The sequence below is a fragment of the Bos indicus genome, chromosome 4, assembly GCF_029378745.1.
Source record: "Bos indicus isolate NIAB-ARS_2022 breed Sahiwal x Tharparkar chromosome 4, NIAB-ARS_B.indTharparkar_mat_pri_1.0, whole genome shotgun sequence".
NCBI lineage: Eukaryota > Metazoa > Chordata > Mammalia > Artiodactyla > Bovidae > Bos > Bos indicus.
In genome coordinates this window covers 76517639-76542411 of record NC_091763.1, presented here as the reverse complement: position 1 = coordinate 76542411, position 24773 = coordinate 76517639, and the positions used below count along the sequence as shown (strand labels likewise).

The 24773-nt window shown below is 50.6% G+C and overlaps 1 protein-coding gene across 1 annotated transcript in view; it reads left to right on the top strand.

Moving 5' to 3' along the window:
• ADCY1 (adenylate cyclase 1) overlaps positions 1 to 24773 on the top strand; it is a 106534-nt gene that overhangs the window by 57343 nt on the left and 24418 nt on the right. The window contains exons 8-14 of the mRNA XM_019958905.2: positions 1338 to 1493; positions 8026 to 8220; positions 8377 to 8474; positions 9465 to 9549; positions 13043 to 13132; positions 13616 to 13872; positions 14152 to 14278. Of these exons, the coding sequence (XP_019814464.2) occupies positions 1338 to 1493; positions 8026 to 8220; positions 8377 to 8474; positions 9465 to 9549; positions 13043 to 13132; positions 13616 to 13872; positions 14152 to 14278 (1008 nt within the window). The remainder of the gene's footprint in view (positions 1 to 1337; positions 1494 to 8025; positions 8221 to 8376; positions 8475 to 9464; positions 9550 to 13042; positions 13133 to 13615; positions 13873 to 14151; positions 14279 to 24773) is intronic.

The following is a 24773-nucleotide window of genomic DNA, read 5'->3' as shown; positions in this document are numbered from 1 at the left end:
GTGGGCACTAAAGGCCACTCCACCCTGGGGAAGTGATCTGGACATGGTCAAGGGTGACTGAGCCACTTCCAGGCTCAGGCGAGGGCGCAGGGCTCAGGCGAGGGCACAGGGCTCAGGCGAGGGTGCAGGGCTCAGGCGAGCGTGCAGGGCTCTGGCGAGGGCGCAGAGCTCAGGCGAGGGCGCAGGGCTCAGGTGAGGGTGCAGGGCTCAGGCGAGCGTGCAGGGTTCTGGCGAGGGTGCAGGGCTCAGGCGAGGGTGCAGGGCTCAGGCGAGGGCGCAGGGCTTATGCGAGGGCGCAGGGCTCAGGCGAGAGTGCAGGGCTCTGGCGAGGGTGCAGGGCTTATGCAAGGGTGCAGGGCTCAGGAGAGGGTGCAGGGCTTAGGCGAGAGTGCAGGGTTCAGGCGAGGGCACAGGGCTTATGCGAGGGCGCAGGGCTCAGGTGAGGGTGCAGGGCTAAGGTGAGGGGCGCTGGACACAAGAGGCTGTGGTACTCCTTCTGGACACAAGCAGGTCAGATGTGAGGGAGAGCTTTGGGTTTCGCTGTTCCGGTGCTTCCCTGGTCTAGCCCTCTCCAGGCTGGGATGCAACGCACCCATGTGGCATGGGGACCTTGGATGGTGTAGCACTGGCAAGGCGAGAGAAGTGGGGCTCAGGGAAGGACAGGTAGGGTGAGGTGAGCTGATTCCTGGAGAAGGCGAGTGAGTGTGCATGAGAAGGGCAGGTGTGAGGTGGACTGGAGGAGGGCCGGGTGAGAGGTTTGGTTGGCCAGCTCGGGTGAGCCTGGGAACAGAGGAGCAGAGGACGGGGCCCAAGGAGGGAGGCCTGGGAGCGGCTGCTTGGATGCAGGAGGTTCTGAGCTGTAGGAGGGAGCCTTGGGGCCCCACGTGGATGCCGCCCTGTCATGCAGAATTAAACTACAGCATCAGTCAGGGCTGTGCTTTGAGGATGAGCAGGATGATGTGGTTTGTACAATGAGCAGCCCCTTTGGAGAAATTTGGGGTGAAAAAGGGAGAGAAAAAGGCAAAAGGCAGAAGGGGAGGTCTACAGGAGTGACCCTGGTGGGCCGGTGGGTGACACTCACCAGCGTGGTGCAGACCTAGCTGGGTGATGTCCACACATCCACCCCGGGATTCAGGTATTGCTCTGGTTTCAGAGGCATTGGGTAGAGTTGAGAGCTGCATGTTTGGGGACTGGGTTGTGGTTCTGTTCCCTGGCGAGCAGCAGGCCTTGAGCTAGCTGCCTGTGACCCCTCTGCCCCATCACATTTGCGCTCCCCGCCCGAGAGGCAGGCCGTGCCTGTTACTCACAGCATATCTCTGTGCTGCATGTCTGCACAGATATTTCCAGGGCTGATTCTCTCAGACATAAAACCGGCCAAGAGGATGAAGTTCAAGACCGTGTGCTACCTGCTGGTGCAGCTCATGCACTGCCGGAAGATGTTCAAGGCCGAGATCCCTTTCTCCAACGTCATGACCTGTGAGGATGACGACAAGGTAGGCTGGCCCTGCTCCCGCGTGCCGGCCCTGCCGAATCCCCACCTGTCTGTCCTCCTAGTGCAGTCCTGCCGTGGTCAGCTCCATCAGCCCCGCCCCTCATGTTTCATAGTCTCGTAAATGCTCTTTGGAGCTAGGCTGCTTTGCTTTCCTGCAGAAACCTTTTTATTATCTTGTATTTTTTTTCCCCCACAAGTTGACATTCCATGGATTTATCGGTGAATTCGAGCTCAGATCCCCCAGATGTTTAAATCTGTCCTCTGGATATTCAAACGTCAGATGTTGTATTGCTGCTTCTGGGGACTCCTTCCCCCTCTGTCTGCACCCCAAGAGCCTCAGCGTGGTGTCACCACAACATTGTCCTTCACCTCCGTGGGGAGCATCTGACCATCTGCTCCCTCCCTCTCTGGCTCTCATATCAGAGACTCCCCTTCCTCGGTTAAGTCCCTCTAGTTGATGGTACACGGCCTCCAGGCTTGACAGAGTTTCCTTTTGGAGGTGTTCCTGCAGGGCAGCCTGGGTGCAGGACTTTCCATTTTTCTTCCTGGGTTGGTTTCTTCTTGAGTCACCTTCCGACCGTCTTTAGTCTTCTGCTGGAGTTGGCTGGGGCCTGGGGTGAAAGCATGGAGCTGAATGGGGAGGCACCACTGTGGCTAGAGGTGGTCCTCAGTGTCTGCCTCAACCACGCGGCCCTTGTGTCTGTAACCCCCCTGATCCCTTCCCCTCCAGGGAAGACCCTGGTCCTCTGGGAGCCTGGGCTGAAGCCTTGTGCTCCATCACTTCATCAGTAGCTCTGAGCATACTCTTCCCAAGTCCTCTTGTCATTGGCCCTCCAGCCCCTGTCCTGCACCAATGGCTGCACCTTCTGAATATTCTCGCTTTCATCGTCGTCTGTGTTCTTGAATCTGTCAGTGACTGATTGCCTGTTTCCTGAGATTGCATTGCTGCCTTCTGCACTCTGGTTTTCTCTGCCTTGTGGGTTTTATGCCTTTAAAAGGAATTCCTTCACCACAGTTTCAGTGGCTTTTTAGGAAGAAGCAAAATCCTGCTGACTCTCACTTGTGGTGCCTTATTCTAGAGGGAGTTTTTGTGGTTTGATTACGGGCTTCTATTTGGGAAGACTTTATCTTGAAACGCAGTAAGAGCTCTGTTGATGGAGAAGTCTCCCAAGGAGATTGGTCTTTCCTCTGCCTGCCACGAGGGAGTCTTTAAACTAAATGCCCGACCTGTGGTTTCTAGATGTCCCAGGAGGCAGGCGCATGCATGCACATGCCTTTGGTGGAGAGTCAGGTCGAAGACAGGCCAGCGTCTTCACTGACCCCACTGCTTAGTCTCTCCTGGTCGTGGAGCCTCTCAGGGTCTGGGGTTCAGCCAGATGTCTATGACTTCACTGCTCATCTTGCTTGGGCCCTGGGTTTTCTGTGAGCCCCATGAGAGCGTGATGGCACCATTCCCTGGCCTGAATTCCTATTGACCTATTGTTTCTGGCCTCTGGTCATTTCCCTTACTTTTTTGTCAGTTCAGTTGTTCATTTCACAGTATGAGTGGGTTGATATATTTACCCAGAACATGTAACAGGAGCACTCTCAGGCTTTCCTGTTTGCCAGCTTGCCAGAGTAGAAATACTGACTTAATCGCTGTCTTCTTCCTGCAGCGCCCCCACCCCCCCCAACCCCCTTGACTCAACTTAACCCTCCAGAGATGGGACTGGGGGAGGGGAGTGAGGTGTACAATTTAAATACATGTCCAAAACTCAGTGTCAGGATAAATTTCCTACATGCGTGCTCAGTTGTGTCCAGCTGTTTGCAATCCCATGGACTGTAGCCCGCCAGGCTCCTCTGTCCATGGGAGTCTCCAGGCAAGAATAGAGGTTGATTTCCCACTCAGCTCCATACTTTCACCCTAGGCCCCACCCAACTCCAGCAGAAGACTAAAGACGGTCGGAAGGTGAATCTGACCACCCAAGAAGAAAAATGGAAAGTCCTGCACCCAGATTGCCCTGCAGGAACACCTCCAAAAGGAACCTCTTTCAAGTCTGGAGGCCGTGTACCATCAACTAGAGGGACTTAACCAAGGAAGGGGGGCTCCTGATCTCCAGGAGCGGGTTGTCATTTCCTCCTCCAGGGGATCTTCCCGACCCAGGGACTGAACTTGGGTCTCCCTTATCTCTTGCACTGCAGGTGGACTCTTTACTGCTGAGCCATCTGGGAAGCATCAGGATAAATAATAGTGCAGTATTTTTAAAAAATCAAGTGTAATCCAAAAGAACCCACAATGAACAAAAAATCAAATTTTAGATGAAGCCAGGGCAGTGCAGAGTCATTGACCTGGAGCCTGAGGCAAGGGCTGGTGTCCCCAGGACTCTTCAGAGAAGTTGGGGTGGGGAGAGGGGAGAGAGCGAATCATTCCTGTTGGGTTGCCTGGGAGGGTGGGGTTCATAAGATTGAGGAGCTGAAGCTTTTCCTGGGCAGAGCCTGCTGACCTGTGAAAGGAGCCTGTGACCTTTGGATTCAGACTGTGTCTGATGAGCCCACACAGTTAGCGTCAGTCTCTCGTTCTCAGGGACTGAGCAGCCCCTCAGTGTCCTCGCTCAGACCTGAGAGTGCCAGCAGCAGACCCTACCCAGCCCACGGCTCCTTAGTTGAGGAGGAATCACATGCTGGGCTCGCTGGCCACCTTCTCTGGCTGGTGTCTGCAGCCCATCCTCCTGGCCCCATGGCCCAGAAACCCAGGGAGCCCTGCAGCTCCACCCTTCCCATCCCTGCTGGGGAGACCAGCCGTGCTCAGGGCCCCTTCTCTCCTTTCTTTCACACCAGAGTTCGGATTCCTGGATTCTTCCCCAAGCCTGTCACTTCCCTGGCTCTGTGGTCCTTCTGTCTCCCCTGGGAGCATGAGGGGTGGTATCCCAGGTTTCATCCTCAGCCCCTCTGTCCCCACAGTCTCCCACGAGTCTCCCCTGGGGATTCAGGGTCCTTAGACCCCCGTTCCAACATCCCTGACATCTCTGGTACTTGGGACACCTCTGTCGCTGCCTGGCCAGCCCCAGACTGAGGATCCCACAGCCCAGTCCTGTGCTCTGCTCTCAGACACCCTCTTGCATCCAGCCTTCTTCTCCCTCCATCTCGCTGTCTTCTCCAGACTCTGATCCCTCGCCCCCAGCACACCCAATTCTCACCTCTTTGCCCCTTAGACAGCCTCTGTGGGCCCAGTCAGCTCCCCTGCTGGGGAGGCAGAGAGACAGTGCAGCCCCCATGGGCAGGTGCCAGGGGCTGGGGGCCCAGCTGGGAGCCCGGACTTCTGCTGCTGTGCTCTGTGTCCTTCATCACTTTTGCCCTGTGATAGTGGAAATGAGTCAGGATGCGGAGGGCGCAGTGTCGGCACTGTGGGAGGGCGTCAGTGGGTGAAGACAGGGCAGTGACAGGCAGGTGGCCCGGGCTGGGGAGTCCATGGTGGTCTTGAAAGGATGGAGTGGAGAGGCCGTGCATGGGCAGGACTGGCCACCAGTGGGGGTTTTGGGAAGGATGACATGAGTGACCCGTCCAATGACCTCGAGCAGAGCAGCCCCTTCTCTGGGGCCATTTTCCCCACCGGGTCCCAAGTCCTACATCTGCTTTAGGATGAGGTTGCCTCATCCTTTCTGTTGCTGTCTTCTGTTCACTTTATCCGCACCTCCAGGCCTGACAGCCTGATGGAGGTGTTCTTGCAGATGGAGCTGGGAAGGCTGGCGGGATTAGGACAGTGGGGTCCACCACTGTCTGTGCCTTTGTGCTGCATTTGTGAGAAACTGTGTCCCAGGGTCTGGGGAGTGTGGCTCAGGTGTATGTGGTCAGCCTCAGAACACAGCCTGTCTTGGGTTCCCCTGTTCCTGGCCTCTCCTGGATCAGAAGTGTGGGAGCCCAGAGTAGGTCGGCCACTAGGTGGCGATACCATGCAGGTGCCTGCAGGGCGGCCTGAGCTTCCAGGCTTGGTTTTAGAGCTCCTGAACAGCCCAGTTGCACCCCAGTTTCGGACCGCGCCCAAGGGGCTGCTCTCCTTAATACACAGAGACAAGCACCTGCAGTAAAACCCGACCCCCATGTGTTTACACTTGTTCTATTTCTTCCTTCAGTATTCCCGATTATAAAAGAACTCTATTGTGGAAAATATAGAAAAATACAAAAATTCACAAAGAAGAAAATGAAAACCATTCATCTATAATCTGACCACCCACAGCCAACCTATTATTAATATTTTGGTTCTTCTAGCTTCTTAGATGTGTTTATATTTACACATTTAAAAAAATAAAATTGATGGGATGATATACAGCGTTTGCTGCTTTCTTTCACTTGCCAGTGTATCATAAGCATTCCCTTATATTGTTGACTGTTCCTCAAAAATAGGATTCTTAAGTCATTGAGTAAATCTCCAGCCTAAGGAGAGAGCATTTACTTACTCCACTTCTATTGATATTTAGGTCATTTCCGCTTTTTGTGTGTGTTTTCTTTTAATCAAAGTAAGTAATTCACAGCCTTGTTGCTCACGAATGTGCATTTACATCTCTGACCACTTGTAAGATGAATTTCTCTGCCTCAAGTGTCTGTTCGAGAGTGGGTGTGTAGCTGATTAGAGGTGGTGGCACCAGTGTCACCCATGGCAGCAGGTGGGAGACGTGTCTCCCCAGCCCCGGCCAGTGTGGCGAGATGCTCTCCCTAAAACTGCCAGTACATTTGTCCCTTCTGGAATGTACACCAGGAGCCTCCCAATTTCTCGCTCCCTTTTAATTTTAATTTATTTATTTTATTGGAGTATAGTTGCTACACGGTGTTGTGTTAGTTGCTGCTGCATGACGGGGTGAATCAGATACACGTGTCCATACATGCCCTCCCCCTGAACCGCCCTGCCACCTCTCTAGGCCGTCCCAGCGCTGACCTGAGCTTCCCGTGTTTTACAGCGGCTTCCTCTAGCTATCTGCGTCACGCATGGTCGTGTGTTTATGTCAGTGCTGTTCTTTTTATTTGTCTGACCCTCTCCTTCCCTCCCATGTCCGCGTGTCCATTCTCATGTCTGCATCTCTCTTCCTGCCTTGAAAACAGGCTCATCTGTACCATCTTTCTAGGTTCCATGCTGCTGCTGCTGCTGCTGCTAAGTCGCTTCAGTAGTGTCCGACTCTGTGCGACCCCATAGACGGCAGCCCACCAGGCTCCCCCGTACATATGTGTTAATACATGACATTTGTTTTTCTCTTTCTGACTTACTTCACTCTACGTAACAGGCTTTAGGTTTATCCACCTAGTTGTAGGCATCCTGTAGATGTTCTTCATCAAGTTGGGGAAGTTCCCCACCATTCCTTGATTTGTGATGATTTTTATCATGAGTGGGTATTGAATTTTGTCAAAAGATTTTTTAGTTGATGTGACCGTGGGTTTTTCCATGTGGTGGCTAATATGGTGTTAATATGATAGCTTGTGTGGAGTGTTCAAATATTTAAACCTTACGTATCTAGAAAAGTTCATGGTATAGACTTCTATTTATATATTGCTGAATCCTATTTGTTAATGTTTTGCTAAGGATTTTTGCATCAATATTCATGAGGGATGTGCCCTCAAAAGTAGTTTTCTTTAATACTCTCTTAGTCTGGTTTTGGTATCAGGATAATACTTTATAAAGTGAGTTGGGAAGTGTTGACTTTTATTTTCTTAAAGAGACTCTATAAAATTGATGTTAATTCTTATTCAAATATTTGATAGAATTCACGATGAAACCGTCTCAGCCTGAAGATTACTTTTTTATGAATTTTTAAATTATGAAACAAATTTATGTAGCCATTATAGAGCTTTTCTATTATTATCTTTTCTGTTGGGTGAGTTGTGGTAGTTTGTATGTTTCAAGGAGTAGGTGATTGATCTAAGTTGTCAAATTTATTTATAATTAAAAATTATTTTTTTTTCTTAATTTTTTTTGGCTGTACGTGGCATATTGGGGTTCCCCAACCTGGGGTTGAGCTTGTGCCCCCTGAAGTGGAAGCACAGAGTCTTAAACACTGGACCATCAGAGAAGTCACTGAGTTGTCAAATTTATATGTGAACTATTGTTCATAATATTTCCTTATTATCTTCTTGATGTCTGCAGTGTCTATAGTAAACTTGCTTCTTTCCTGAATTTGTTTATGTATTTCTCTCTTTTTCTTTGTCGTGCTTGCTAGAGATCTGTTGATTTTATTGATATTTTCAAAGAACAGGTTTCATTGCTCTGTGCTCTGTGTCCACTGCACACGAGTGGGGTCCCATAACCCTCCATGTGGTGCCGCTATACAACCGCCACGTGACCCCACTTACAAACACAGAAACCCAACCCAAGGATGTGATAACTCACCTGGGGTCTCCTCACTAGCAGGTGGAGGAGCCAAGAATGCATCTCAGATCCCCAAACCCGCCCCTGCCCCAGACTCTGCCAGATCCTCGGCAAGGACCCAGGAGGATGGGGCGTAAGAGCTCTTTTCTTTGCTCAGTAGAGACTCTGACCATATCCCTGCCTTTCTTTCTGTAATGGTCAGCGGAGGGCACTGAGAACAGCCTCGGAAAAACTCAGAAACCGCTCGTCTTTCTCTACAAACGTTGTCCAAACCACCCCCGGCACACGTGTCAACAGGTACATCGGCCGCCTCCTGGAAGCCCGCCAGATGGAGCTGGAGATGGCAGACCTGAACTTCTTCACCCTGAAGTACAAGCAAGCTGAGCGAGAGCGAAAGGTGGGTGCCGGGGGGCTCAGGGTGGCCGGGAGTCAGAGGCCCTGGGGCGTCCTGGGGATGTGGGTGCAGCTCTTTCTCACTGTGGTGGTCCTAGGCGTCCTTGGCGCCCTTTCTCCTGGAAGCTGGCGGCTGATGGTCTATTTCTGTGTCTTCTAGTACCACCAGCTTCAGGACGAGTATTTCACCAGCGCCGTGGTTCTGGCTCTCATTCTGGCCGCCTTATTCGGCCTTGTCTACCTTCTAATAATCCCACAGTAAGTGCCATTCTGGGTCCGTCAGTCATAGGAGGTTGCCAGGAATCCCTTTCTTTTCAAGTTCAGGTTTGATTCCTGTGGTCACTCTCCCACGGTGCCCTGGCTTTTGGAGACCGCCTGAGCCACATGCCAGTTCTCCATTACCTGGAGGACCTAGCTAAGCATGCCTGATGGCAAATGCATGGGACTGCTCACTCTCGGTTGTTAATTTTAAATGTGCTCAGTCCTCAGACACCACGTATTTTCAGTGTACTCTGTCCACAGCACACGCACTGTTGACTTCGTGGCACTGACTGCAGGAGATAACACAGGACCGCCAGTGGGGCACCCTGGCTTCTGGGTGCTTGTCATTTTCAGAAACATTCAAATGAGGACAAGTAGCCTCTGGAAAGGAACAAAAACATAAGATTTTAATAACACTGAGTCATCCTAAATCAAAGTGAGTGACAGTGCTGGTTTCTTGGCAGGAAAGACCCCGCTTTTCTTCTAGATGTACCACTTTCTTCATAAACCTCCCGAGTGGAGCAGTTCAACTGTGAGTTTCCAGAAGGCACTGGAAGCCAGCCCCACTCCAAGACCCTGTGGACACACAGTGGCCACCTGGATGGCCTACTAGGAGATTCAGCTTTCTTAATAAAACTCTTCCCAGATGAAGCCCAGAAAGAGGGCAGTGCTCAGCAGCCAAGTCTGTGCAACCCTAGCCCTTCTTGCATGCGGAGGGCATCTCTCGAGCATTCCTAGAGAGAGAGGACTCCTAGGACTAGAGAGAGCATTCCTAGGACTAGAGAGACCCTGGAGCAGGGGCACTTAGAAGTTGGAGTGGACACAGGAAGAGCCTGTCTCCTAGAAGAGGACTGGCATGGGCTAGTCCCCAGAGACCACTGTGTCTTCCTGGGGCTGGGACCTGCTGGGGGAGGGGAGGAAAGATGGCATCTCTCAGGCGCCTGTCGCCTGCCCCGACCTGCAGTGACTGTATGTCTTCTGTTGTAGGAGTGTGGCTGTCCTGCTCCTGCTGGTGTTCTGCATCTGCTTCCTGGTGGCCTGTGTCCTGTACCTACACATCACCCGGGTCCAGGTACATGTGTGTGTGTGCTCTGTACCTGCATGTTATCTGGTCCAGGTACGAGTCTGTGTGTGCCTTGTACCTACATGTCACCCGGGTCCAGGTACATGTGTGTGTGTGCTCTGTACCTGCATGTCATCTGGTCCAGGTATGAGTCCGTGTGTGTCTTGTACCTACGCATCACCTGGACAGGTAAGTGATGGCCTCTGGCTGCCCTCTTGGCAGGACAGGTTGGGGCAGTGGAGGCAGTTTGTCCCCTCGCCTCCCTGGCAGGTGAAGAGTTGTCTGTGTGGCAGGAACACATCAGCCTGTCGCGTGCCGGTGCTGTCGTGGTGTTTCAGTGGTGTGCCCCGTGGACACAAGGGTGGTGGTTGACAGTGATGGAGCGAATGAACCCGTGGTGTGACACTGTTCTGTGCTGGTGGAGAGTCCTGCGGCTTGTCGTGTGTTCATGTCCTTGACTGGGGCGTCCATTCTCTCGAGGATGCTTCCTTTACGGATTGAGCTTGTGGTCCTGTGTCATGTGAGGCTGCTGGGAGAGGACTCTGTCTTGTCTCACATGCCTTTCTCACGTCCTGAGCCTTCATTATCAAACATCTCATGTCCTCACCAGACCCCCACTTGTCACCTCTGCCAGACCCAGGGTTATTTTCCCACAACTGTTGAAAACAGCTACTTTGGGAGAAGATTGAATCAGTTTTATTTAAATTCTTTATTATTCATAGGTAACTTCTTGAGTTAAGAAAAAAAAATTCTACTTACTCAAACCACATTCCCAGATCCTTGATTTCATAGATGGAGTGGCGTCTGGTTCGGTAAATTGAGATTTCCCACTTCAAATAAGATTGCTTTATTCACCTAATTTCAAGTGAAAGCAAGTTCATGTTAATTTCTATGGCCTGTTGCATTCGTCCCCAGTGTTTGGAATCTGTTCCTGGTGGACCACCTGTTCTCCTGGCAGAGGTGGCCCTGACTCCACCAGCCCCTCTCTTTCCATCTCCCACTATCACCCGCCTCCGCCCTCGCCTGTGGGCCTGAGCATTTTTTCTAAGTGTGTGATTTTTGACTCAGTGCTGCAGCCCATGGTCCTAACAGCTGGTGGCTGCAGGTCACCCGGCCAGCAAGTGTTACCTATCCCACATCCGCTCTGTTGACCCTGCGCTGGGCTCTAAGTTCACTGCCAGGCTTGTGCAGAGGCCTGTGGGGCTCTGGGTGACAGGGAGGGGTCAGACTGCAGACTCTGACTGGTGGGCAATGGGGCTGGGAACAAGCCTTCCTGCAGAGGCCAGCACGTGTGGACATGGGGAGACGCAGGTGGGATGGTCCATTGTAGCCAAATATCACCAAAAAAGCCTCGAGTCAACTGTGACATAGAAGTGGCGACAGCCAGGGCTTCTGGCTGAGGGCAGCCGGGCCCACCTGGGACCTTCACCCACACAGTTGGCGCCCCCATCACTAGGGACTAACTGTGGATCATGTTCTGGGGGAACTTTTCATTGTTCATGTCAGTTCAGCTACCTTTTTTCTGTATCATGATAAACTATTTTTCATGCTGTTGTTAGGTCTGTGTGTATATTTTATATGTGTATCTATCTATCTATGTATATACATATGTATATATATGAATTGTATTGGTTTGTGTGTGTCTATATATATATATGTATTTGCTCATGAAAAAGAAATGATAAATTGACCAAATTAACTGTGAAAAAGGAGGCTATTAGTCTTAAGATGAACAGAGAGCCCTCCTTATTCCGTGTGTATGTGCTCTGACGCCTCTCGTTGCTCCCAGCAAACAAGTCCAAGCTCTACTTGGGTCCCTGTGATTGTCATTACTAGAGAGGTATTTAAACTCTCGTGTGTTTAATCAAACACAGTTGTAGGATCATGCATTTAGTATTGAATGAAGAGTCTCAGTACCCTGAGGCTGGGAGTCACAGCTGTTCACCGTTGTGTGATCCAGGGGCTCAAATGGCCTTAAATGATAACAGGAATTTATTGGCCCATATATTCAGGAAAAACCAGAGGGAGGGAGGGAGGGGGGGAGGGTGGGCCCAAGGCTGGTTTTATCCAGTAACTCCTTTTTGCTACTGGAGACCAGTTTTCTCTGGGTCTTCTCACTGCCCCAAAGCTTCCCTTCCTTAGGGTGGCCTAGAGGCCTCAGTAGTCCTGCTGTGTGTCCACATCCACCCACCATGCTCAGAGGGGGAGGGGGACACACCCTGGGCAGGGCTTGCCCAGCCTTGGCCAGTGGCCCTCTTCTCCTCGCCTCCCGAGAGACTCTTGTCCCGCCTTTTGCAGCACTGGAGCCAGGCCTCACTCCCGGTGGTGCCCTGGGGGCCTCTGAAGTCCACTGGACCAGAAGGAGCACCTCAGGGTTTGCTGAGTGAAAGTGTGTGCAGCCCGTGCTTCATGGGGCTGAGGGCTTGAATCCCCTGCCCATCTGTGGTCTTGCCCAGGGCTCTGTGGGAGAGAAGACAGGGAGGGTGTGATTCAGGTCAGTAAACAAGCAGGGCTGGCGCCACCGCAGAACAGCTCATCTTTCTGAGAAGCTCAGAGGAGACCCGTGTTTCAAGGAAAATACAACCATGTAGGAGCCTAGAACTGGGACCCGGATCCATACCCACCGCCATGTGAGCTGGAGCACCCACTGTCTGTGCTGGGTTGTAGGATGAGTGAAGTTGGCTGGTGGTGTCTGGGCTGCGTTTTTTCCCACCTGTAGGGCAGGGATGGTAATGACCCTGACCTCAGAGCAGGGAGTTAGGGGGATAACTCTCTAGATGGCCCCAGGCTCCCTGACGGGTCAGTGTTTTCTGTAAGGTCACTGTGGTCTCTATTTTTGGTTTCATTTCTAATTTCAGAAGTGTGAGGGATGGTACGGGGAGGGAGGAGGGAGGAGGGTTCAGGATGGGGAACACATGTATACCTGTGGCAGATTCATTTTGATATATGGCAAAACCAATACAATATTGTAAAGTTAAATAAAATAAAATTAAAAAAAAGAAGTGTGAGTCTAAAAAGAACTTCTGTCCATGAAATCATTTGTTGAATATTGCACAATGTTTAAATAGACTTAAAACATAATAACTGGACAAAAATTATATAAAGCCTGTGTGAAGAAAATGATAAAAGTTAAAGTCTATAAAGGAAGCCACAAATAAATGGGAAGTCTTTACCATTTCTGAGATAGAGGGATGCAACATTATGAAAATGTCAGCTTAATCTCTTTGATGAATTTCAGTGCCAATCAGTGTCATAGAGTGGTGGGCGGTGTGGCCTTTTTAAATTTAAGGATGTCAGTTTTCATTGTTTAGTTTGGGCAGCGTTTTCACCTGGGAGATGAATTATATGAAAACAGCCAAGAAATGTGTGTGGAGGATGAATAATGGGTGAGAATCTAGCCACATACAGATGGTGCAGATGTTGTGTATCATGATTAATTTACTGTGGACATGATTGGCTTTGCGATAAGAAGCAGGTTTTAAAGTAGCATTTTGTCGTTCAGTGTTTTCCAGGGTGCCTGACCATCCAGATCCGCACCGTCTTGTGCATCTTCATCGTGGTCTTAATCTACTCTGTGGCCCAAGGCTGTGTGGTGAGCATCTCTGGTGGGTGCAGGGATGGGGGCTCCCCTGCAGGGACCACCCTGGAGGTCCTGTGAAACAAGAGGGGTCAGAGATCATCCTGGGGTGCCCAAGGAAGTGGGGGAAAGGCAACATCTCCCAGTGGAGGAAATGTGACGTCCTCCTGGTAACTGGGGACTCTGCCTTTCATTGTGTGCAGAGGACGAAGCTGAGGCAGAGAAACAGGAGGAGGTGGTATGGGGAGGAACAGAACGGAGTTGAGTGGTTTGGGAGGATGGTAGGGGCCTTGTGTCCCCCTGGCCCAGATCCTGGGGCTCTCCCTCTAGTAGTAAGGAGCCCAGAAGGGCCATGAGCAAGCAGGAGTGTCCGAAACTTGGCTGTTGGCACCAGGGGAGTGGGTTGGAGCCGGAGGCCATAGCGGGCTAGGAGGAGGGTGCGCCCTGTGTCCTGAGTGGGGCCCCTCCCATGCTCCTTGTCCCTCCATCCTCCTCCAGGTGGGCTGCCTGCCTTGGTCCTGGAGCTCCAGTCCCAACGGGTCCCTGGTGGTCCTGTCTTCTGGGGGCCGGGACCCAGTGCTGCCTGTCCCGCCCTGCGAGTCTGCGCCCCATGCCCTGCTGTGCGGCCTCGTGGGCACCCTCCCGCTGGCCATATTCCTGCGGGTCTCCTCCTTGCCAAAAATGATCCTGCTCGCCGTGCTCACCACCTCCTACATCCTCGTCCTGGAGCTCAGCGGGTACACGAAGGCCATGGGGTAGGTACGCTGCTCCCGCCAGAGCCGCTGGCCAGGCATTGCCAGCGTCTGCCTGGGGCCCTGTGTTCCAGTCTGCTGATTAGAAACTTGTTGAGCTGGGGTTGCTCCCTGTCTTCACCTGGGCCCGTACACTAGTGAGTTCCTGGGTTTCTCTGTGGACGAGGCTCTCAGCCTGAGTCATTCCTGGGCACCCCTGGGGGTGTCGCATCTGAGAGCCCCCTGGGGATGGGCCTCGTGTTCTTGGGACTGAGATTGGTTTCCTTCCTTCTCTTCCCCCAGGGCCGGTGCCATCTCAGGGCGCAGCTTCGAGCCGATCGTGGCCATCCTGCTATTCTCGTGCACGCTGGCCCTGCACGCCCGGCAGGTGGATGTCAAGCTGCGGCTGGACTACCTCTGGGCGGCCCAGGCAAGAGGAGACCCTCTGCTTCCTGTGGGGGGTGGTGATCAGGGGATCCCTTGGGAGGAGTTTCAGGTGGGGGCTCCTGGCTGGATGCCAGTGGCCATGTGGGCATCACTGTTGGGTGGAGGAGGCTGTGGTGGGGCCAAGGAGCAAGATGGCAGGAAGGCAGGAGGGGGACAGTCTAATGAACCCTGTCTGATGGTCAGAGTTTGGCTGTTTTGCTGGCCGTGAGCTTCCTGTCCCCACAGGCGTTCTGGCAGAGGGATTCAGCCTCAGTAGGCTAGACATGACCACGGGTCTCATCAGGGTCCTGGGAAACCCCTGAGGTTGTCTCATCTCACATGGCCTATTCCAGATTGAGTAGGTCTGCTCTGGGGGCCAGGAACCCATATTTTTACAGTGCACACGGGGGAATTCTGACACTAGAGGCCTGGGGGAGATGGAGGAATGGCAGACCTGGGGTTTGGCCTAGGCCCTGAGGCCGGTGACAGGTGGTGACCCCCAGAGTTCACCCTGCTCGCCTGCCCGGAGCCAGTGCATAGGGGCTCAGCTCAGCCCAGGTCACATGTGGTGTGGTGTGTCTCTGCGTCCCCCTCCTTGCCCACTCTGTGTCCCTGTCACCCTCTCCATGCATCCTTGTCACTTGCTCCTCTACACCCACTCCTTGTCACCTGCTCTGCGTCCCTGGCCCTGGGAACTGAGGCCTTCTTTCTGGTCCAGAGTTCAGACCCCATTGATGCAACTTGCTCACTTCTTGGCTCTGAACAGATTGCCTCCCCTTGTTTCCTTGACTGAAAGTGGGGAGGCAGGTGTGCAGTAGAACCGAGGCTGCAGGAGGGTCTTGTCATTTTGACACATGAAGAAGCAGCCCTTTTCTGTCAGAGGGAATTCACTCTGTTCAATCCCTACAGCAGCCCTACCTGGGAGGTGGGATCACAGATGGGGATCAGATATAGATTAACATGCCCAGGGCCAGAACTGGAATGTCCAGGGGTCCCAGCAGGTCTGAGGTGGGTGGGAGCGTCTGCATACCAGGAACCAGAGTGTAGCCAGGGGTCCAGCCCAGAGCTGCAGCACAGGGGCATCCATAACTGGACCCCAAACAGGTGTGGCCCAGAGGGCCACAGAGAGAAGGCGGTGGCTGTGGGTGCACAGGTGGCTGGGTGCACCCTGCTGTCGCCCCATGTTCTGTGCAGAGGGACAGGCTCAGACATGCCTACTGGGGGCCCAGGCTCCTCCTGTGCTGCCTGCCCACATCCTTTCTTCAGGAAGATGTATGACTCCTGTCCACATCCTGTGGTAGAATAGGCAGGAGGTGGGTGGTCAGTGACTGAGGCCCTGGTCAGCTGTGTCGGGTGGGCCTGGAGTTAGGTGGTCTTCATCCCAACCCCCACAACTCCCCCTGGGGTCTTTGTGACTCTCTTCCCTGGTCCTCAGTCCGATGGGGTGATGATTCAAATCCTATGTGGAAGTGTGTTGGTTGGGTTCTACAGAGAGGAGGTTTATTCCACGGACTGGCCTGCGAGTTACGGAGGCTGAGAAGTCCTAGAACCAAGTGCCACTTCAGTTCAGTTCAGTTCAGTCGCTCAGTCATGTCCGACTCTTTGCGACCCCATGAACTGCAGCACGCCAGGCCTCCCTGTCCATCAGCACTTGCTGTGAGAGAATAGGAGCACTGGTGTTTGAGGGTAGTGAAGACAGACGCCCAGCTCAGGCCAAGAGTGGAGTTGCCCCTTCTCTGCCTTTTCCTTCTATTCAGAAGGACTGGGTGATGCCCACCCCCTTGGCTGGAGTAGAGAGCATCTTCCCATGGTCCAGCCTCTCAGAGCTAATCTCTCTTATGTGTCCTTACACAGACACACTAGAAATGATGCTCACCAGCCATCTGGGTGCTCTGTGGCCCATCAAGTTGACACATACAATTAGCCATTGCACTGAGGGATAATTACAGTTTCCTTCCCAATGGGCTTGGCTGGGGCCCTGGCACATAGTGGGTGCAGACACCCTGCTCCCGGCATCTGACAGGCCGTAAGTTTCCGTGGACTCCCTCAGGACAGCCGCTGCGGAGTGTTCTCACTATGGGAAGGAGGGGTGGCGGACGGAGGGGTAGGCTGCCTGTGATGGGGGCAGAAGGTAGTGACCACTCTGATGAAACTATTGTCTACCCTTTAGTTAACCTGGAAAAGATAAGATGCGAGTTAAGCAGGTTTCTGTCTGCACATCAGGCCAGGTTATATCTTCAAGATCAAGGGGCTTCAAGATCATGAGGAATTACTCCATTACTCGGGGCAAACGAAAGAAAATGTGTGTGTGTGCACGTGTATTCTGTATGTATGTATATCTGTGCACACATAGATATACTAGGTGAAAAACTTGGTTATTTATTCCTTTTTATGTAGCAGCTTTACTGAGTTGGAATTCACTTCCCACAAGATTCACTCACTATACAAAGTATACAATTCAGTAGTTTTCAATATATTCACACAATTGTGCAGCCGTCACCACAGTCAATTTTAGTACAGTTTTGTGCCCCCCAGGGGACTCCTGTAACCATCAGCAGTCACTCCCCATTTCTAACCACCCCCAGCCCTGAGCCACCATCTGCTCTCTGCCTCCGTGGATTAGCCTGCTTCTTCCACTCTTCAGCGTGTGTGTACTTTTAAGTCAGTGCCTGTTCTGGACAGACTAACTCCCTGTGTGTGGCCAGTGGGAGCCCTGAACCAGGCCTTGGAGGGAGAGACCTCCTAATTCTCTGATTCTAAGGGGCTGTGGCCCAGCCCTGTCTTCACTCCAGCCTGGCTTCTGGATTCCAGGTGGGCAGGGAGCTGCTGAGATCTGAACCCCGCATTCCCTCTCCACGGGCAGAAATTCCCACATGGGCTGTCTGTACAGAATTGGCCCCAGTTCTTAGGCAGCGTGGCAGGGGTGGTGGTGGTGAGGGCATGCAAGTGGTGCACCCGATTCTGGCTTGCACTCCTCCTCGAGGGGCTCCGGCTACTGCCTTCACGAGTGCCAAAGCCAGGCCGCCACTCCCAGGCATGTCCATGTGATACCCAGCCAGGCTTCCGGAAGTGCCTGGGCTTCTCTGGGCCTCTTGGATGCTTGAGAGTTGGTCGTGGGAGGGTGGGAGGGGCTGGTGTGGAGAAAAGGAGACAAGGCGTGTGACAGGAGGGGGACCTTCACAGAGACCTCATGGGGGCGGGGTGGTGGGGAGGCCATCCAGAACTCCACCTTCTCTGTGGGCAGCCAGGGTGGCAGGGTCCCATCCCTGACTCTGGAAGGTGGCCTGGTGGTGGAGTGCGATGGAGCAGGAGGCCTGGGGAGGCACCCTGGGGGAGACTCCACCATCACAGGGGCCACCAGAAGGGCACTTCTGAAGTGGTTGGGTGGAGCCTGGACAGGGTTGACCATTGGAAAAGGGGCTAAGATGGAGGTGGGTGTGGTCTCAGGCACACATCACTCAGTCTGGGCGGAGGGCAGAGGGCACATTTCTGACTGACAATGCCAAGAGAACTGATGGCACTGGACTATCTGAAAGGTGGGTCAGGGTAGGGCAACCCTAGACTGGTGCAGTGGCCAGGGCCGCACAGTAGAGTGTCCCCATCCCAGACCTCGGGGGCGAAGGAGTGGTCCCCAGAGCCAGGACAAGGCAGGCCACCAGACAGGACTCACCACCTTTGTCCAAGGGACATGGCCAGCCTGCAGTGACCGTGCTGGGAGGGACCTCATCACAGTCTGCTCCCTCCCTCCCAGCTCCTGTCTGTGCTTCCAGCGGCAGAGTCCAACCAGAAACTGTGAGGGGACCGGTAGGTAGAGTCCTCTGGGCTGGCCCTGGGTCAGCGCAGATGTCAGGGGAAGAGAGCAGTGCACACCATTCCTGGAAAGGCCATCAGGCCACTGCAGCTTGCCAAAACCTTGCCAGGTAATGGAGGACAGCCTCTCTGTGGTAGACTGCGCTGCTGAACTTGGTCTTGTCTGGCTCTGGCTGGCTCTCCAGGCTGACCAGACTGGCTGGTCTCTGAGATGTGTCTTCCCCGCCATCAGCTGGCCCCTCTGGTTTAAGGTCTTTCAGTTAGGAATAGACACTCGGAGCTAGAGAAGAACGGACTTAGGATGAGCCGGGAAGCGCTGGATCGGCCTGGGGGTGTGTGAGATGGTTCCCACTCACTGACTAGATGCTTGCTCTGGATCTCACTGTCAGTGGGATTGAGGCCCTTGCTGTTGGCTCTCCCAACTGGGGACTCCCTCACCTAGGGCAAGCAGTTTCTCTCAAATGGGTTAGCAAGGGCCATTCTAGGCATTGGTGTCCCTTTATTTTTTAAGATTTTTTTTTTTTTGATGTGGACCATTTTTAAAGTCTTTACAGAATTTGTTACAGTATTGTTTCTGTTTTATGTTTTAGTATTTTGACTGCATAGCATGTGGGATCTTAGTTCCTGGACCATGGATTGAACGTGCACCCCCTGTGTTAGAAGGGGAGGTCTACCACTGAACCTCCAAGGAAATCTCTGGTGTCCCTTTAAATGTTATTAAGTCCAGTGGTTGACCCTGTCCTGAGATTCTCCTTCAGCAATACCCCTTGTACACCCAGACCCACCGTGAAATGAACTTTCCAGGCAGTTTGGTGCAAGAGAGAACCTTTGTGTCATGGAGGGAAGGCTTGCCTGTATGGAACACACTGACATATTTTTCTAAGAATGTGTAACGTGAAACGCCCCACTTCCCTGTAAACAACAAAACAAAACCATTTCTAGACTTTGCCCATTTGCCCTGTGGATATTTAAGTCTGTCATGCACGTATCAGAGCGCCTCAAACTCTTGCAAAACTGCCAGACCAAAGACTCATTGGTTAATTATTTATTGAGACCCAATTGGTTCTATAAACCTAAACAAACAGATGGGCTTTTCCTTCCTGATGACTTCTCAAACTCTTAATTTGTAACTATCAGAATGCTTTTGCTCCAGTGATTTTTTTTCTTTGAACTCAGTGGGTAATCATGATGACAATTATAATAAAACAATTTATCTACAATGAATACCTATTCTGAGGGTAATTTCCATTTGTGCAGCTGCTGTTCTCAGCACTCAGAGCAGGGGCTGGCTCGGACATGGAGCTTTTGATCGTTGGGCTGAGCTGAAGCCAGCTGCACCTCCTCCTTCAGTCACTTCCCTTCCCAGGCCTCCTTTCTCCACAGGTGGGACAGTAACCTGGTCCTTGGGATTATAGGAAGTTCATGCTACCTGGTTCATGACCCTTATTTCACATCTGAAATGCCATGTGTGTTGTTCATCCTGTTCTCTGTTCTTGGCCCCTGGTGTCACCACTGGGACTTGGGTTGAGAACATCCCTCACTGAGGACAGTGCTTCTGGGTGTATCATGGCTGTGTTCTGAAACACAGTGCCAAGGAAATGCCCGCAGAATCAAACACTGGTGCTGAACCTTGGGCTCTGAGTCCAGGAATGTCCCCAACTCAAGGGAAATCAGACCTGTCACCATGTTGGGAAGTGCACAGACAGCCTGGGGTGGCCCTCTCTCTGCACCTGTTGTCCTGCCTGGCTCCATCCAGTAGCAGCTTATTGAGCGCCTGGTCTACACCAGGCCTCCTTGTATGGGGACACTACATGAGTGTGAGCATTCATAACCCTGCTCTGAATGCCCAGAGGCTGATAAAGGAATAAATGTGTCAGTCATAGATGATTCCAGAACAGTGATAGAAGTGCCATTGTATTGATAAAACAGCCCATAGCCTCATCCAGCCCTCAAGTCAGTGACATCAGCCTCTAGAGAGAATACCTAGAGATTTTGGAGGAATTAGCCAGGGAGAGGTTCTATGGCTGTTGGATGGTGTTTTATAAATGTCAGTTAAATCAGGTTGCTGACAGCATCCTTCAGGTCTTCTGTACCCTTACTGATTTTCTCTCTAGTCATTCTGTCAAGTTTAGAGACAGTGGTGTTGGGAATATCCAGCTATACCTATAGACAGAGATTCCAATAGCACTCTCTCTAACTTCTTAAAGTTCTATCAGTTTTTGTCTTATGTAGTTTGATGACCTGTTATTACATGCATAAATGTTTAGGATTATGTCCTCTTGATAAATTGAAACCTTTGTCCCTCTTATCAAAAAAGACCCTTTCATATATCTTCAGTTCAGTTCAGTCGCTCAGTCTTGTCCGACTCTTTGTGACCTCATGGACTGCAGCACACCAGTCTTCCCTGTCCATCACTGGCTCCTGGAGCTTGCTCAAATTCATGTCCATTGAGTTAGTGATGCCATCCAACCATCTCATCCTCTGTTGTCCCCTTCTCCTGCCTTCAATCTTTCCCAGCTTCAGGGTCTTTTCTTTATAAAGAGTCAGTGCTTTGCATCAGGTGGCCAAAGTATTGGTGCTTCAGCTTCAGCATCAGTTCTTCCAATGAATATTCATGTCTGATTTCCTTTAGGATTGACTGGTTTGATCTCCTTGCAGTCCAAGGGACTCTCAGGAGTCTTCTCCAACACTACAGTTCAACATATTTTCAGGCTAAAACAAAAACTCTAAATAAATATTGAACCTTAAAAAAAAGAGACCTTTTCCTAAGTAATGCGCTTCACTCAGCAGTCTGTTTTGTCTGATATTAATATAGGTAATCCAGCTCTCTTGTTAAGTCTTTCTCCTCATTTTACTTGTAACCTTATTGTATTTTTTTTTTTTTGGTATAGCAGAGTTTTATTAAAGTGTAAAAAGGGACAGAGAAAGCTTCTGACATAGACATCAGAAGAGGGTCAGAGAGTACCCTCCTGCTAGTCTTTAGCCAGATGTTTTATGTCTGTTAGAAGCTATTAATCAGATAAGAGAGACACCTCAAGGCTGACAGAGTTTTACCAGTCCCCTCTCCCACAATATGCATTTTTGAGATAGGATGGCATGAGGTATATCATCCCCCAGCCATAAAACAATTGATATGAATACTTGTTTGTTGAGCCAAAAGTTAGTCTTAGGTGGAATCATTTTGAAGAAAGGCAAATTCCAAAGCAAATACATAGATTTTGCAAATACAAAGCAAATACACAAATCTATTAATGTAGATTAAGAAAAACATTTCCATAAGAAAAATGCATTGATTAGCCCAAGGTTCAAGAAAAGTTAAGTTCAGGTGGAACCAGGTGTCATCATGGCAACACAGAATTTTAATAGAAAAAAGTCTGACACTTGAAGTTTTTTTCCTCCTGCTGCTTAAGGGAGAGATAAAAAATGTCTAACACTTGCAGCCTATTTCCTCCGTTTGGAGACCCCTGGCTTTTCTGCCTGTTACCCTCTCATTCCCCCCTTTTCTTTTAGGACAATTGTGTTGCCTAGGGAAAGGGGCATCGTGTTCATTTCATAACTACTTCCTGCTATTGAAGGGCATGGTCCCTAAATTGTTGAGGCAACATATTCTCCTAACCCTCATATGTAGTCTCTCATCCAGGGGCCCCAAGTAATAGTTGGAGGAAGCTGTGGCACTCATAGGAGCCTGGACAACTTATTATAACTTAAAATCTTTTAGATGGTTAGGAAGAAACCCCATTTTACACTTACAGATGTAAGGCAAAATAGTCATTAAACCAAGTTAAAACCGAGTCAAAATTAAAAGTCACATTGTGTCTATATTTAAGGTACAATATGTTATACCAGCCCATCTTAGGATTGTCCAGTTCAGTTCAGTTCAGTCGCTCAATCGTGTCCAACTTTTTGCGACCCCATGAATCGCAGCATGCCAAGCCTCCCTGTCCATCACCAACTCCCGGAGTTCACTTAGACTCACGTCCATCGACTCAGTGATGCCATCCAGCCATCTCATCCTCTGTTATCCCCTTCTCCTCCTGCCCCCAATCCCTCCCAGCATCAGGGTCTTTTCCAATGAGTCAACTCTTCGCATGAGGTGGCCAAAGTACTGGAGTTTCAGCTTTAGCATCATTCCTTCCAAAGAGCACCCAGGACTGATCTCCTTCAGAATGGACTGGTTGGATCTCCTTGCAGTCCAAGGGACTCTCAAGAGTCTTCTCCAACACCACAGTTCAAGAGCATCAATTCTTCGGCGCTCAGGCTTCTTCACAGTCCAACTCTCACATCCATACATGACCACTGGAAAAACCATAGCCTTGACTAGACGGACCTTCGTTGGCAAAACAATGTCTCTGCTTTTCAATATGCTATCTAGGTTGGACATAACTTTTCTTCAAAGGAGTAAGCGTCCTTTAATTTCATGGCTGCAGTCACCATCTGCAGTGATTTTGGAGCCCTAAAAAATAAAGTCTGACACTATTTCCACTGTTTCCCCATCTATTTCCCATGAAGTGATGGGACCAGATGTCATGATCTTCGTTCTCTGAATGTTGAGCTTTAAGCCAAGTTTTTCACTCTCCATTTTCACTTTCATTAAGAGGCTTTTTAGTTCCTCTTCACTTTCTGCCATAAGGGTGGTGTCATTTGCATATCTGAGGTTCTTGATATTTCTCCCGGCAATCTTGATTCCAGCTTGTGCTTCTTCCAGCCCAGCGTTTCTCATGATTAGGATTGTTAGATGTCATCAGATCAAGAAGAGGCATCACATATGGTTGTTGGTGGTGAAGGTATTCGCAGACTTGAAGAAACTCCTTTCTTTGAAGTGGAGTAACTCACCATGGGAAGCCTTCAATTGATGATGAGGTTGAAAAGCTGAAAGCTGAGTCAAATCTAAGGCTTTAGGATCTATGACAATATCGGTGTGCAAAAACAGTCTGTCATAGAGACAGTCCCTTCTTCTTAGGGGCAGTTTGAGCCCTCATTAAAGCTACAGGTAGGACTTTAAGCCAACTGTCTTGTGTTTCTTGAGTTAGCTTACGTGGGTGTCTTTTAATAATGTCATTAGCCTTTTCAACTTTTTCTGAAGATGGGGGTCTCCAGAAACAGTGCAAGTGATATTCTATTCCTACAACATTTGACACCTCTTGAGTTACAGCAGCTTTAAAGACAGAGCCATTGTCACTCTGAACTTTAGAGTTTAAGATCCCACTTACATCATGAGAAGTCAGTACAGTAAGATTTTGCCCATTCATTAACCTCGGGCTTTAGTGAATACTGCTTTTGATGTGAGAGTAGGTGAGGGTCATTGAGCTTGACAGTGATAGGAACAGCATTTTGTGCTCAACCCATAGTTTTTCCATCAGCCCACACTCTAGGATTTGCATTTTGTTCAATTAATGGGAGAGAAAGCAGGCTTCATATTTATGAAAACGGAGGCTTGGACCTTGTTCAATATATCCCTCACCAGAAGGAGTGAGGGAGATTCTGGCATGATCAGAAACTCAAGAAAATAGTACAGAGTCCAAGCTGCAGCTTAAAGGATGACTGAAAAAATAACACTTGACTCGTCCAGACAGTCCCATTATGGTAGTGGGTCAGGAGGAAAGTGGGCCAGGGGCTTCAGTGAGCACAAAGAAAGTTGCCCCAGTGTCCAAAAGAAAATTGACTGATTGACCCTCCACAATTGTTAAAACCTGGGGTTCCTCAGGTATCATTAGGATGGGAGCTTGTGTGGGGACCCCTGGGCACCTTTGGTCCTGATTGTCCTGAGAGCCTAACCTCTGGGGCCTACACCTCGGAGGGCAGTCTCTTCTCCAGTATGGTCCTTTGCAGATAGGACGTGGAGCTGGGGGTGGCTTAGATGCCTGATGGCAATCCCACTTGAGATACCCCTCCCTTTTCACCTGGGTCCCTCTGGGAATTTTTCCTCAGCCTGTTTCAGAGCAGGTCTAACTGCCACTGTTGGGGCTTCAGTCTATTGCCTGGTTCTTTTTTGCCTGCTATTTTCCTCCTCATATTCTCTACCATAATATACTGCCTGAGCCAGCTACAACAGTTTTCCTAAAGACTGATTTGGTTCGAACGCCTGTTTTTGTAACTTACAGCAGATGTCTGGAGCTTAGTGAGAGAGAAATTTATCTTCTAAGACCATTTCTCCCTCTGTGCTTTTAGGATCAACGTCAGTAAACTTGAGGAGAGCCTCCCGTGGTCTGTCTAGGAATTTAGTAGGAGTTTATCAGGAGTTTCCTTCTCTCCCTGTTCTGTCAGTCAACTTAGCATAGTCTAAAGTCTTAGCTTGTGCTCGCTTGAGTCCTTCAAGAATACATCCAGCAAAGCAGCTCTGTTATGGGAACTGCTTGGCTCCCAGTAGGAAGGAGGGCTATTTCATGATCCTTATTTTCCCTTGTCTTACGTTCAAGCCATTCATCTCCAAAAGTAGTAGCTTTCCCCAAAACTCGAGTTCTCGAGTCAGGAGTTAGCCTGTCTGTCCCAAGACATACATAACATCTCTCCAAGTAAGGTCACAAAGTTAGCCCTATAAAGGCTTCTGTGAACTTTTCTGGATCCTCTAGAAAGTCTGGGCCACAATTGGTATGGTTTGAATTTCTGTTGAGACTGAGGAAACCCCTCCTGAAAGGGAGCCTTTGATGCTCAGCCTGTTCAGTTGGGAGCCCCAGATACAGGGGCAAAGT